The sequence below is a fragment of the Pieris brassicae genome, chromosome 5, assembly GCF_905147105.1.
Source record: "Pieris brassicae chromosome 5, ilPieBrab1.1, whole genome shotgun sequence".
Taxonomy (NCBI): Eukaryota; Metazoa; Arthropoda; class Insecta; order Lepidoptera; family Pieridae; genus Pieris; species Pieris brassicae.
Window position 1 is genome coordinate 17,321,962 of NC_059669.1, and position 14,558 is coordinate 17,336,519.

At 42.1% G+C, this 14,558-nt stretch overlaps 1 protein-coding gene across 2 annotated transcripts in view; it reads left to right on the forward strand.

Moving 5' to 3' along the window:
- Positions 1–14,558, forward strand: part of LOC123709849 (putative mediator of RNA polymerase II transcription subunit 26) — a 41,095-nt gene that overhangs the window by 20,222 nt on the left and 6,315 nt on the right. For both annotated transcript variants that reach the window (XM_045661426.1, XM_045661428.1), the window contains exon 2: positions 13,260–13,384. In XM_045661426.1, the coding sequence (XP_045517382.1) occupies positions 13,260–13,384 (125 nt within the window). The remainder of the gene's footprint in view (positions 1–13,259; positions 13,385–14,558) is intronic.

Below are 14,558 nucleotides of genomic sequence, written 5' to 3' on the forward strand. Positions count from 1 at the left end.
CCGAGTATTAGGTTCTTGTCTATAAAATTCTATAAAGCACTTAGGTCTGGGTTTTAAAAAAAGCTATCTCATTAAAAAGCAAATACTTTTCTACCAGTATAAGATAGGAGAAATGAATCTAAGAATTCTTCAAGTCACATTCATAAATAACATTAATTGAATGTAAACACTTTAGGCTAATATACAATATATATATATATATATTACGCAGAACATAATTATAATTAAAATCCCCAACGACCTTATTGAAAGTTCTGCCATCTCCAAAGATCTTATAAACCAGTGAATCTAATTCAATTTGCCAAAACACTTCACAAAGGAAAGTTCAAAGTTATACGGAAGTTGTGATTTGCAAGTCTCAAATCGGTCGTTGACATTCGAAAATCAATTGAAGCTTACAAATTGGGACAGTGACTTGCGTAAAACTATTTTCAATTGGTCCCATATACATTTTGTGTATCACTACCGTCTCAGCTTCGCATGGGCAACTCTGAACCTTTTTTATAAATCAATATAGATGTTGGTGAGCTGTAATCAATTCCGTGCTGAAAAAAAACCTGTATTCGAGTACTACATAATCCGTGCAGAAAAAAATTTCATTAAGTCCATGTCATCATGTTAAACATTGGGACACAATGTCCGGTGGAGATAAGACTCCAAAGTCCTCCAATTGTCTCTCATCCTCGCCACTATTTTCCAATCCTTTCCCGTTGTCCCTTTTACGCCATTTTACCAGGTTTCGGCGGCCTCTCTTATTTCTTTTCCATTGGGTTTTTCCTAATTAGGGTCTTTTTGATGTTCCGTGCAGTGGTTGTTGAGTTAGTCGCGAAGGTGGAGTAATTGTTTTTATATAATAAGTTAGGCATATACGGTCTGTTACAATTTTTTGGAAGCAGTATTATGTTCTAGAATATTCATATATCGTATTGGCAGCGTTCGTCAGAAAGGTTGTCGACCGACCGTTTTCTCTCTGGCTTTCTTTGCAAATCCGACTACTACGAAAGTCTTATGTTTTCGGGTTAATATAGTCTATGACACATGTAGCATTCAATTGGTAAAATAATTTCCAAATTCGTTTCAGTGAATCCAAAGATTACAACCGATACACGACCTTACAAACTTTACGTCTATAACATTAGTATAGTTAAAACAATAATTGATTCAGTAGCCTGAGTATATTATATACTTTTCTTAAAAACTGATAAATAAAATACCTCACAATAAATTATGTACGTTAACTATGGCAACAAAGTATATTAAAATCTTAGTTCTTAGTTCAGAATGTTCTGGAATAAATTATATTTTTGACATTGACTTCATCCTAGTGTTTGCCAAAAAGTTTTATGAGATATTCTGATTATTTTTGTCTCAAGGCTGTCTTATCCCTGAATAATGAGCATTTCTTTACAAATTGTGATTGTACTCTTTTCTGTCTCATGCGCTTATATATTTGTTATTAATTGCATCATAGACTAAGAGTACTATGTTCAAAGTAAATTTTATGTAATACTATTAACATAACATTTCTCTCTGATCTTAGGTAGCCGTGGGCATAAGATATATACATAAGACGTAAAAAATATTAAACGTAATACGTGCAAGAGAGGAAGGCAATTTATTTTACTTTTGAAAGAAATAAAAAATTTCGGTCAGAAAGAAATAAAAATTATTTGTTAAATATTGCTTGAAAGCCTAAAGAGAAGAAAGCCACAGTTTTGTAGCTGTTGTTGTAAGGGCTCTTATGAGAAGACCCCAAATACTGACATTATTCGGTCCACTGACAAAAATGTAAAACGAATGTAACATGCATTTCCATAAGAAATATTACACAATGTTGTTGTATATTTATAGGAAAATATATTTTTTTTTTATAAAATGTTATATACTCTGCTTCATTAAAGGAAAGTCCGACAAGACCAGCTAACAGTGTTCTGTGGAAACAATTGTCATTTAAACGCCTTTCCCGCCATATGAGAGAATTGAACACAGAGGGTAACAAATTCTAAATTTAAATAGATACTTCAACTATAACAAAAACTGTTACTCAGTAACACAAAGCGCGAATGGCCAAGTGAAATTAACTTGACCTTCACATTGACATCGCGTACCGAATCTCATGTAGCCGCATAATTGGCCATTTATTTACCAGTTGCAGCCAACCTTTTAATATTATTTCTTTGTGTGTCGAATTTAAACAGACAATGTTAGATTATTTGTGTTATTTATTACTCGCGTTTGAATAATCAGGAAATGCAAATTATAATGTACCCATAGTAAAGGGAAGATAGAAAGGGCGTTATTTAGTAAAAAAAATAATGACAAGTGTGTATATATTGCTTTTTATTTATTCTGTGAACCAAATCATATTTATCTGTGATACATATGATGAATAAGCAAAATTTACAGCCGTGGCGATGCATATGCTATTTAGAGCGATACTATGAAGATTAAAAGAAGTGCGTGCCAAATGTTTGTTATCGCTGACTTATTGTGTCGAAATGATAAGGAAATATTAGTTTTGCTGCACGCAATACTTTCGACTTTCGGCGTCGACCGCGTCTCTGAAACTTTTTTTAAGGAATTAGACAGTATACAATTACGAAAAAAAACATAATTTCAATCTATTAAAAACAAATTTAACAATTAATTACGTTTATAATTGTTGGTTAACTTTGTTAACGTTTAAATTTATTATTATTTTCCTTACAATCAACGTTATATTATTCCTAGAATAAATCAATAATATGTTTTGACGCTATTCGACAGAATAAAACACACAATAAATAAAGAATCTGTGCTTCAAAGCGCGGCCAGTATATAAAATAGCATTATAGCATACAAAGCCTTCAAGAATACTGACAATATGATTATTATAAAAAAGGTAATACATACTTTAACAAATTAAAAATTGTGTTCTCAAACTTGTATACAGAATTTTCTATACTCTGTAGATATTATATATAATGTCAAATGATTTAGGCGCGAAATCGAACAAGGTATAAACAGGCGCTATACACTGTGAATTCAATATTACGATAACGATGGGAAACATATATACTACACAGTAAAGATAAATACTAAAAACGACAATTGAATTTTCCTATAAAAACTGTTACTAGTTATATATAAAATATTTGATGTTTTTTTATCAGTTTAGAAATTATAAAATTGTCACTTGATATTTATAGATGATTTTAGAAATTTGTGTTTTAGCTTTAGTATGAGGTTCGATGTCGGTTTATAAAATGTTGTATTAAGTTTTGTTACCAATATATGTACGTGATATAAACTTTATCGGGTCATCAGTAATAAGAAAATAAAAACATTTATTCCTTTTTCGAATACTGGTCGTTTGTTTGATGTCATTGAAAAGCAACATAAATCGAGTTTGTTGATTGCATCGAGAAAGTAATCAAATATGCGGCGAGATAACTACATTTAGCTTAAGAGTCTGACATCTTAATATATTAAATGTCCTGCTTTTGTCAGACAAAAATATTACAAATTTTCTACCATTTTTGGATAACCATAACAGACATGCGAGATATCTTAGCGCGGGCACTCCCGGTCATCTTTAAACAACGGCATTATACAGCCCATTTAGAGCCCTTTGGTATTGTCTTATCCCTACCACTTTTGGTCCTCACGATGTTCTCATTCACCGCTTGCATGTAAAGGTAAAAGTAAGTCTAGAACAGCGCAGGATGCACGACCTCAAGGTTGAGAGTCTCGCACTTAAGCGAACACTGCTTTTAGACTTTAGTAGGTACATATTTGAATAAAATATTCCTAACTACTGCATTTATTAAGTCTATAAGATTCTTATCGCTGGGTTGTATATCGTTGGGTTTATAAACTCTATGTAGTATAGTAGAAATTACTTGAATTATTGAAATTACTAGATATTACAGCATAATTTGGACATGGCTTGAATATATTTTATAAAATATGTTGTTATTACTTGTTAATCGAGGACCTTATCCTGTTTTGTATATGCGCGATAAATTCTAAACTGCCTAATTTATTAGTGTTTTGCTTTGCGATTGTAAATTTGACTTTTAGTTATTTATTGTAATTATTATAACGGTTATTGTTAATGAGGAAGCAAACCTAGCCAAAACATAGGAACGCCTAACAAATTGAAAAGACAAACTTTTATTATAGTAATTTAATTATAATAATAAACGTTTTTCATAACAAATTTAAATAATAAAATTCTATAAAATAATTGAATGAAAATTTGTGCTTTAGTAAAAATAGTGGAATTCAGGAATTTTAATGAATAACACAAATAATCGTTGTTCATTAAAGTATTTACAGATCTCAAGGTTGAAACGCACCTAGGCCAAAACAAAAAGCAATTTATCGTAAATCTTATTTGCATTACGACATTGCACTTTTAGCAAGTCATATGGATGTATTCAAGTCGTGGGAAAATCCATCGAAAAGTGTGTTGTAAAAAGAAATCTATACATTAGTAACCATTACTTTAGTAAAAATAGAGGTGGACTGAACGTCTTGCTTCCGTGATTACAGTGTCTTCTTTTATAAAGTGCTTTGATAATAGTCTGTCTTCTGTTTTAAATTATAAGCGATGTAGAGGGTATGTGTTAAGGAACTCGAAGTTTAGCGCTAGTATTACTCTTGTATGTCAAATCCAATACGTTTATCACAAACGGGAGTCAAGACTAAGTCTCGACTCTGAATCCCGAGGGTTAATAATTAAATTAGTGAAGTTATTATTTAACAATTATGACAGTAAAAATAATAGTTTTAATGACATACCAAAAAAAAAACAGTACAACCTTGGACTCTCTCATATCTGTCTCGTGATCATGTTGGCAAGGACAACCGATTTTTTGGGTCTAAGGCATCTCGGTTTCCTCACAATATTTTCTTCCACCATACGAGCGACTGTTAAATGCACACATAGAAAGTCGATACGTACACAGAAGGTGAATATTTGTCCTTAGATGAGAGTCACAGGCTGCAGTTACTAAGACAACATAGCTTTTATAAATGTATGTACCTGTATGTACCACAAGAAAAATGTGGGTAACATTTTGGCAAATGTTTCATGTTGCGGTACAACTTACTAGCTTTAGATTTGCTGCAGATACTTAGTGTAGGACTAAGTGCACGGTACCTGCCAATCGCACCATCTATACAAACATTACTTTCTACAACACATTATTAATTACACATATATATTAATCGTAAGAATATTTTTGTCTAATAATATAAAATTAATTGAAATTAAATTGGTCTCATACCTCTCGGACTATTTCACGTAAATGGCGGAATTTCAGTTATAATGCACTTTAGGTTAGCCTCGGACGAGATAGTAATATTGCGTTAAGGGCCTCATAGCCTAGCGGTCTTTGTATGTGACTGCTGTGGTGAGGGGTACTGGGTTCGATTCCCGGTTCGAGTGCAAGTTTTAAATTTGTTCTCGGCCTTTGGTAGGGTTGTACGGTACCGGGCGAGTGCTTAAACCGTACATGGAGGGCACGGTCGAATTTCTATAGTATGCAGTGGGCATCGAACTATAGAAAGGAGACTGTGTAGGTTTAGAATGTAGCAAATACGTTCTAGGCCGAGAATGGAAATTACAAGTGGTCAGTAATTCAACATTCCTTTTGTGGGGGCCATCCGCAAGGTGGGGCCTCCTCAAGTGCAGCTGTGGCCCCGAATGGGCCTCCGTCTTCGTGGGAAGACTATGAGGATGATGTGGTCCTCCTGGGGGTGCCGCAAATCAAGGAGAGATCGGTTGCTCGGGTTCGCCGCATCATAGAGATTGCGACGAAGTCGGGTAACCTCAAGGGCACCTTCATCCGCGACCTGAAGGTTGCGGCTAGGGAAATCGGCGAGATGGTGGAGGATCTCGCCGATAGATGCCTGAAAGGGGAAGAGGGTAGGCGCCTCCAGAGGGCCAATAATCTCCTGAGGGCCCAAGTTAAAGACCTAGGCCTTGAGCTGGCGGCTCTCAGAAGAGAATTCAATGAGCGCACTGCGCACTTTGCGCAGTCGAAGGAAAACCCTGTTCCCAACCCGGCGGAGAGCTCCTTCACACCGGATGCCCTCCGTCAATTGACGGAGGGCCTTTTAGACGGGGTGAGGGAGAGCCTGATGGGGGAGCTGATGAGGGCTGTGGGTGGCATGCTCGATGCCAAGATAGCGGGGATCGGGGACAGGCTCCTCCCTGAGCCTGTGATGCGTCCGCCTCTGGCATCAGCCCGCGGCCCCCAGGGGGCTCAGGTGGCTTCAGATCAGTCGGGGCCCCGGGGCAGGAGAGCCCCTGAGGGTCTCGCAGGGGTCGAGGCCCACGGGGTCTCAAACGTCTCGGGGCCCAAGGGCCCCGGAAGAAATATTCCGGCTATGGAGAAATCGGCTGGAGGGGTCTCTCTAGAGAAGCCTCCAGTGGGTGGAAGCTGGGCGACAGTGGCCGGGAAAAAGAAAAAGAAGAGTAAGGGGAAGAAGCCGGAAAGTCTTCCCGCTGTACCCGCTCTTACTGCTCAGGGTGGTATAGGTCCTCTGGCGGGGCAGTCGGTGGTTGCGCAGAAGTCTGTTGGGGTGCGGAAGTCTTCCCTTGCTCCGCCGACAACTGCTGCAGTGGTTATCACACTGCTGCAGGGGGCGGTGGAGCGGGGAGTCACCTACGCCGCTGCTTTATCCAAGGCCAGGCAGGCTATCAGTCTGCCTGACTTGGGCATAGAGCGTGTTGGTATCCGGGTGACAGCGACCGGAGCTCGGATGCTGGAGGTGCCTGGAGAAGGCAGGGAGGAGAAAGCCAACCGCCTAGCGGAAAGATTGAGAGAGGTGCTGTCGGAGGAGGCCTTGGTGGGGAGGCCCGTCAAGTGTGCGGACCTCCGCATCAGAGACCTTGATGACAGTGTCACTGAGAGGGACGTGATAGAGGCGGTGGCTGCCATGGGGGGGTGCCCAGTGACCGCCATTAAACCAGGGAGGATATTGCGGCGTGGGGAGCAGGGAATGGGGGAGATGTTCCTCCTATGCCCGGTTGCCTCCGCCAATAAGGTAAAGAACGGGAGGCTCCTCATTGGGTGGAGTTCCTGCCGGGTGGAAATCCGGGAGGACCGTCCATTGAGGTGCTATAAGTGCCAAAAGCTGGGTCACGTACGTGCGACATGTGACTCAGTGGTGGACCTGGTGGAGGTTTGCCACCGGTGTGGGACTGCGGGCCATAAGGCCAATGAATGCAGCTCAAAAGAGTTGCATTGTGTGGTTTGTTCAGAGGCTGGGAAGCCGGCGGACCACAAAATGGCAGGTAGGGCCTGCAACCCTCCAAGGCTCAGGAGGGCCCCGTATGCCCTTAAAGCGTCCAGCACGGTGGTAAGGAACACTCCCATGGAGGTTGGTCTGGAGCTGTCAAACAAATAAAATGGTTGACAGCGACACTAGCCTCTTACAAGGGAATTTAAGACGCTCCGCTGCGGCTCAGGACTTGTTCCTGCAGTCGATGGCGGAGTGGGGTGTGATGGCTGCCGTCGTCACTGAGCCTTATTATGTGTCGCGGCAGAACTCGTGGGTGGGGGACCTTCAAGGTGATGCGGCTGTGATTGCTCAGCCGCATGGACCTCCTCTCTCTCTAAGAGAGAGAGGTTCCGGGTTTGTTCTTGCTGATTGGGGGGACTGGACGCTTGTTGGAGCGTATTTTTCCCCCAATCAGCGTCTAAGCCATTTCGAGGATTTCCTTGACGCCATGGGCTTGGCCGTACAGAGGGCACTTCCGCGCCCCCTTATCCTCATGGGAGACCTAAATGCGAGGTCTCCCACTTGGGGTGACAGGGTGTCGTGTCGGAGGGGCCCGGTTCTGGAGGAGTGGGCGGCGGAGTTGGGCCTCGTTTTCCTAAATGAGGGAACGGAGCCCACCTGCGTCCGCCCGCAGGGCAGTTCAAGGGTCGATGTGACCCTTGCTTCTGCGGCGGCGGCCCGAGTTACGACGGCGTGGAGCGTTCTGGACGAAGTGGAGACCCTATCGGATCACCGATATATCCGGTTGTGGGTCTCTACTTCGATGAGGTGGGGAGTGCGGGGCCAGACTCCCCAGAGTCGGAAGAGCTTCCCCCGCTGGTCGGTACGTCGACTGGACCGCCAGATTGCGGAGGAGATGGCCATTATAGAGGGATGGTGTGCGCCCACTAGTGTTGTGGATGTGGATGAAGGAGCTGGCGAACTGGGTCTGAGTCTCCGAAGGGTGTCGAATGCGGCAATGCCCAAATGGAGGCCGCCGAAGGGGAGGAGAGCGGTCTACTGGTGGACGTCGGAGATTGGCAATCTCCGTGGCGCATGTAGCGAGGCCAGAAGGGCCTACTACAGGAGTCAGAGGAGGAGGAGAGATGGTCCCGATGTCACGGAGGGCCTTCGCTCTATCTATAATGATCGCAAGAGGGCTCTCCGGGGCGCTATCTGTGAGGCAAAGGAAAGGGCCCATCAGGAGGTACTCCGGGGACTGGATGATGATCCGTGGGGGCGCCCCTACCGATCAGCTCGTAAAAGGCTGAAAGGTGCGGGAATGCCTCTTGTGGAGAGTCTGGAGCCGGCCTTTCTGGACAGAGTGGTGGCGGACCTGTTTCCTTTGCCTCCCGACATTGTCCCTCCGTGTATGGCGGCGACTGTAGTGGAAGCGGCCGGAGAGATGGCTCCGGAAGTCTCTGACATAGAGATGGAGGCTATCTTGACCCGTCTCAAGGCCCGCAAGAAAGCTCCTGGCCCGGATGGTGTACATGCGCGTGTCCTGGCAGTAGTCCTCCCTCATATGGAGGTCTCCGTCCGGGAGCTGTACACTGCATGCTTACGCAGTGGACGGTTCCCGGTGGCTTGGAAGACGGGACGACTGTGTCTAGTGCGTAAGGAGGGGCGCTCGGCAGACAGTTCGGCGGCTTACCGCCCTATCGTCCTCTTGGATGAGGCGGGCAAGGCGCTGGAGTGGGTTGTGGCGTCTCGATTGTGCCGGCACCTCTCTGCTGAGGGGCCAGATCTGAGCGAGGCGCAGTACGGCTTCCGAGCGGGACGGTCGACGCTTGATGCTCTTTGGGACCTGAGGTCCCACACAAGTGGGGTGGTGGACGGGGGGGGGAGGGCATTGGCAGTATCGTTAGATATTGCGAATGCCTTCAATAGTCTCCCTTTTGGTGTGGTCAGAGAGGCACTTGAGTTTTTCGAGGTCCCACTGTATCTGCGCCAAATAGTGGGGGACTATTTTGCGGAAAGATGGATCGTGTACTCCAACATGGAGGGCACGATCTCCTACCACCCTGTGCGGTGTGGGGTTCCTCAAGGCTCAGTCCTTGGGCCGCTTCTGTGGGACATGGCCTACGATTGGGTGTTGAGGGGCGCGCTTCTTCCGGGATTGCGCGTCTTCTGCTATGCAGACGACACCCTCGTAGTGGCCAACGGGGCAAGTTATGGGGAGGTGGCTCGACTCGCAACGGTCGGCACCTCTCTTGTTGTGAGACGGATAAGGGCCCTGGGCCTTAGGGTGTCTCTTGAAAAAACGGACGCCCTATTGTTCCATGGCCCTAGGAATGGTCCACCTCCTGGGGCGGTCTTGATGGTGGAAGGAGTGGGGGTTCCGGTGGCGTCCAAGATGAAGTACCTTGGTCTCGTCTTGGATGGCCGCTGGAACTTCGAGGCCCACTTTGAAGCTCTCGGGGGGAAGGTTGTAGGGGCGGCGGGGGCGCTTGCAAGGCTATTGCCGAATATTGGGGGCCCTAAGCAGAGTGTGCGGAGGCTGTACTGCGGAATCATACGCAGTATGGCATTGTATGGGGCCCCTGTATGGGATGATAGGCTGAGGGCGAGGAACCGCACCCTACTCAGGAGGCCACAGCGAGTGATGGCGGTTCGGGCGGCTCGATGCTACCGGACCGTCTCGTTCGAGGCGGCGTGCCTGTTGGCGGGGACTCCCCCCTGGGAGTTAGAGGCGTTGGCCCTAGGCGACCTGTATCGTCTCAAGTGTGAGACTAGGGCAGGTGGCCGATGGGCTGAACTGGTCGGACCGGCAAGGAGGCAAGCCAGGGAGGCCACCTTTAATAGATGGGCCCATGATCTGGCTATGCCTAGGGCGGGAGTACGCACCGTGGAGGCGATTCGCCCATGCCTACGGGAATGGGTGAATCGCCCGAGTGGAGCCGTGTCCTTTCGGATGGCGCAGATACTGTCTGGGCATGGGTGCTTTGGGCGGTATCTGCACAGGGTGGCGAGGCGGGAAACCCTTCCCATCTGCCACCATTGTGGTGCCCCAGAGGACACGGCGGAGCACACCCTGGCCGATTGTGCCACTTGGTCGAGGCAACGCCATGACCTAGTGTCGGTCGTCGGGACGGACCTCTCGCTACCGAGCGTTGTTGCAGCAATGCTTGGTAGCCAAGAGGCATGGCGTGCGGTGGCCTTCTTCTGTGAGCATGTCCTGCTGCAGAAGGAGGCTGCCGAGCGTCAGCGGGAGGTGCGTGGCGATGGCCGAAGGGGTTGTGCTCGGCGGCGGCGAGGCGGGGGTGCGGGGGCAAGACGCGAGGAGCGTTTGCCCAACAGTATCCCCCTGCGCCGTCGGTGAGTCCGTATGCAGTCATATTCGCCTGAGTTCCCTGGGTTGAATGCCTAGTGCGACCCCCGGGGGACTCAATGCGGTGCCAGACGTCATTCATTCAGAATGAATGTGTCCGGCATAGCAGGCGATATGGAGGGCTCAGGAGGAAATTTTAGTGGGTCGGGTTTCTCCCCTCTGATTAGCAGAGGGATAAGAGTTAACTATCCCCACAGTCCCCGCGATAGCGACTGCATGCGCTCGCGGGCCTGCAGCTGTGCATTTTTACCTCCTTCATAAAAAAAAAAAAAAAAAAAAAGTAATATTGCGTTAACGATTCGTTAAACTGAAAATAGAGCTGTAGCTGTTAAAAATTAATATCGGGTTTCATTTTATTATTACGTATTATATTTAAAGTTATTGTATATTTGTTAACTCTTTTGCAAAATCAGCGTTATAAGGTCGATTTTAGTTAATTAAAATAACTTTAATTGTCTGCCGTAGTCTGTATACTTATTTCATTATATTCGTGTAAATTAATACGCGTGAAGTGAATGCTGACAATTTTTTTTTTATAATTTTTGATTTATTCTTTTAAACCGATGGACAACAAGGAGACTTCTTACTTTTTTAAAATTAAATAAAGTGAAAACAATTAAAAATAAATTAGAAATAAAAGATAAATACCTAATAACGAGTATGATCTCCCCTTGCCTAAATTACAGCTTTTGAACTTCCTCAAAGTTTTTAATGTTTTGAGGAAAACCTTCCCTTTTCTGCAATGACCTAAAGAAGATTGTTCGTAACCTAAGCGTCTAGGATTAGTAAGCAGATGACTCGGCAACGGTATTAAAAGACCCGGTTCGGTCGAAGAAAACGATCCGAGAGATGACCGCTTTGTGTTGAGTCAGCGCCTTGAAGAAGTAAGGGAAGTAGAAGTTGGCTTGTGAACGGTCAGGTGCAGGAGTTTTTCTATAGCTTTTTTGTCAAATCCTGTCATGCGTTTAAAGAATTGGTTTTTTCATGATAAAACCCATACATGACGAATTTATTAACACATCCAGATAGTCATATACGATCAAACACCACACCGAGTGCTTCATTGAGTGAATGTACACAGTTTTGTTACGTATCTTTATATCTAGAGAGATTCATTTACTAATGATCATGACATAATTACCTAACGGCCAAAATTAATATTCAATCTCAATCCATTTTTAGCCATCTTAGATCGACAATTTATTACTACAGAAAAGCATGCCAATATTCAACCCATAGATTGAGTTACCATTATTATTATTCAACCAATCCTTCAGAGGACCGATCAGAGATTGAAGATTGACCTCTGTATGAAAATTTATGTTTACACATGCCAATAACCTATCTGTCCATTTTGACAACAGGCAAGTAGGTGAGATTGAATATCGCCACGTTTATTGTTCCGTCAGTAAACGAATCGCATATCGAAAGATTAAATTAGTTTTTTATAAACTCAAACACTACAAGATGGATTTCAAAAGCTTTTTCATTGTGTAACATTTTTATTTCCACAACTAAAAAATGACCAGCAAATACACTATTTTATACATTACCTTTAATGTAGGCGTTACTTATATTTATTTTGACGACCACGCCCTAATTATCGTAATCCAAAGTCGGGCATCAGTTAGTATACAGTAATCACTTTTTGGCTTTAATCCTCAGTAAAGTGAAATAGCCATTCCTTGTTTGCCTCACTTACAAAGTTTCCTTCGCTTAATCTAAGCTTATTGCAAAGGTCAGCTTAGCGTACAGTCGAGTTAATCTTCGGTTCGTAAACACCGGAAATTTTAATATGCTTTAGATTTTCTAACCATCACTATTGTATTATGTTTGTAATGTACAAACATAATGTAAAGATCAGTCAGAGACTCGCTATATTTGAAAAATGTATCGGATTTGACTTACAGGAGTAATATTTATTGCTCATGTTATGTCTCGACTCTAATAGTACGACGGCAACGAAATTTAGCGTTAAATGTGCAAAACATTTTTGACACAATTCTGTCATACGAGTTCCTGGTATGTCTTTCTGAATCGGACCCTAAAATATACTTAGTGAAATACTAAGCAATATAAGAGGACAGTTAAAATCTTCATTTAATTGTACTGTGTAAACCGCTCTAATAACGGCACTACAATCTTTACGAATTCAATAAATATAGAACAGCCTTACTAGAAGTTGTCTGGATTTATTTAACAGCTTTAGAGAACAGATCACATTAATCAGAACACATCATAACAAACTCTATATCAATGTTTACTCAGTGTATTTTATGCAAATCCCTTCAGATACAACTATAAAATGATATACATACAATGATAATATAGATCGTAGGAAAACCTTTTATGACTGTATGAACAAGCTATGATATTTGTTATCTTGGTAATATTCGTTCGCGATAAAGAGGGAAACAAAAGACAAAACGATTCGTTTCGTTCGATTGTTATTGGTTAACAGTATCTCTCAATACGTGTTGATAGGTATGGCGGCTCCTTTGTTTATGCTATGGAGATATTAATATTATACAATTGAACTGAAACTACTGGTTAAATAATGATCTATGTTTTTCTGTAGTAAACGAAGTAAAAGTTTAAAATAGAATCCACGGTTTGAGCTGTCAAAAGTTACTAATCATTACGAATATTTGATTAAACGATATGTTTGTTACAGCTCTCGCTCTAAGCGCATCTTGTGAAGACACAAAAAAAACTAAAGATGCCGAACAAACCAAGGACAAAAGACAAACACAGGATGTCGGCTCACCTCAATATTACTACAGAAATGCAAGGAAACAGGTATTTATACTTTTACCTTTAAACGTTTATACATTTTGATATCACACAGTAACCGTAGGAAGCGTGTTCAGCATGAATATATGAGACACAATTGAGATAAAATTTTAAGCAGTTGCGTTAAAATACAAATAATAAAAACGTTAACTGGAACATTAACGACAAGCCGACGCTTATTATACAATTGAATTTTAAACATTGATCAAATTGACGTGTTAAATTTAATTAGACGATTATCCAGTAAAAATACTAATTACAATTTATTGTCACGTAAGGGTTTATAAAATTCGCAATGAAATGAATTTGTTAATCGAAATTCTATATAATTTTAACCAACTAAATTTGCTTAAAGAAAACGAAAAGAAAAAGAAGAAATAATAATAATGCTGAAATAATTATTTTATTTTGTTGCTGTTATTTTTAAAAACAGGTTACTTATCCACCTTTAACGGACTATTGTCTTTGGTTAACATAGCTTTTACACATTGAAAGAAAACAATTTTTTAACCGGATTAAAGCTATTTGTATTTTCGATCATGTGACCACGCACGCTGTAAGGCACGCGATACCTCGGAAAATTTTGAATTATGTAAAATAATTATAAGTTTATAATAATAAAAATAGCTTTAATTCGGTAAAAAAATTGTTTCTTTTAACAGACTACTTTTCCACTCCAAGGAGAAAGGAGATATTAAGAATATTAAACGTTCTCGATTAATAACCACGATCAGCCCAAAACTAGCATGGCACAATTTCTATTTATCTATCACCTGTTTATTTATTTATTTACACTTCTTTACCATAATATACATAATATTAAAAAAAGCAGGTAACATAAGTCATTAGGCAACGGGCGGACTTATCGCTAACACTCAATATTTCAAAGAAATTCTGTACCATTAATTACTTTATGACACACATATTTGAACCATGATTATTCTAATACCCATGACCAAGCTTTAAGCTCGCATTTATTTTAATTAAGCTTAAATGGTGTCGAGTTATCCCTTTACCTATATAAATCAAATATATCACATTGGCTACGGTTATGGCTATATATAACTGACACATTTCTGTTTCATTGATATTTCATCATAATTTTTTTTATCTTTATATCCGTCGACCCGACACAAATCCAAGGACGCGGGGTTCAATTTGTATTTATAATTATTTCAAT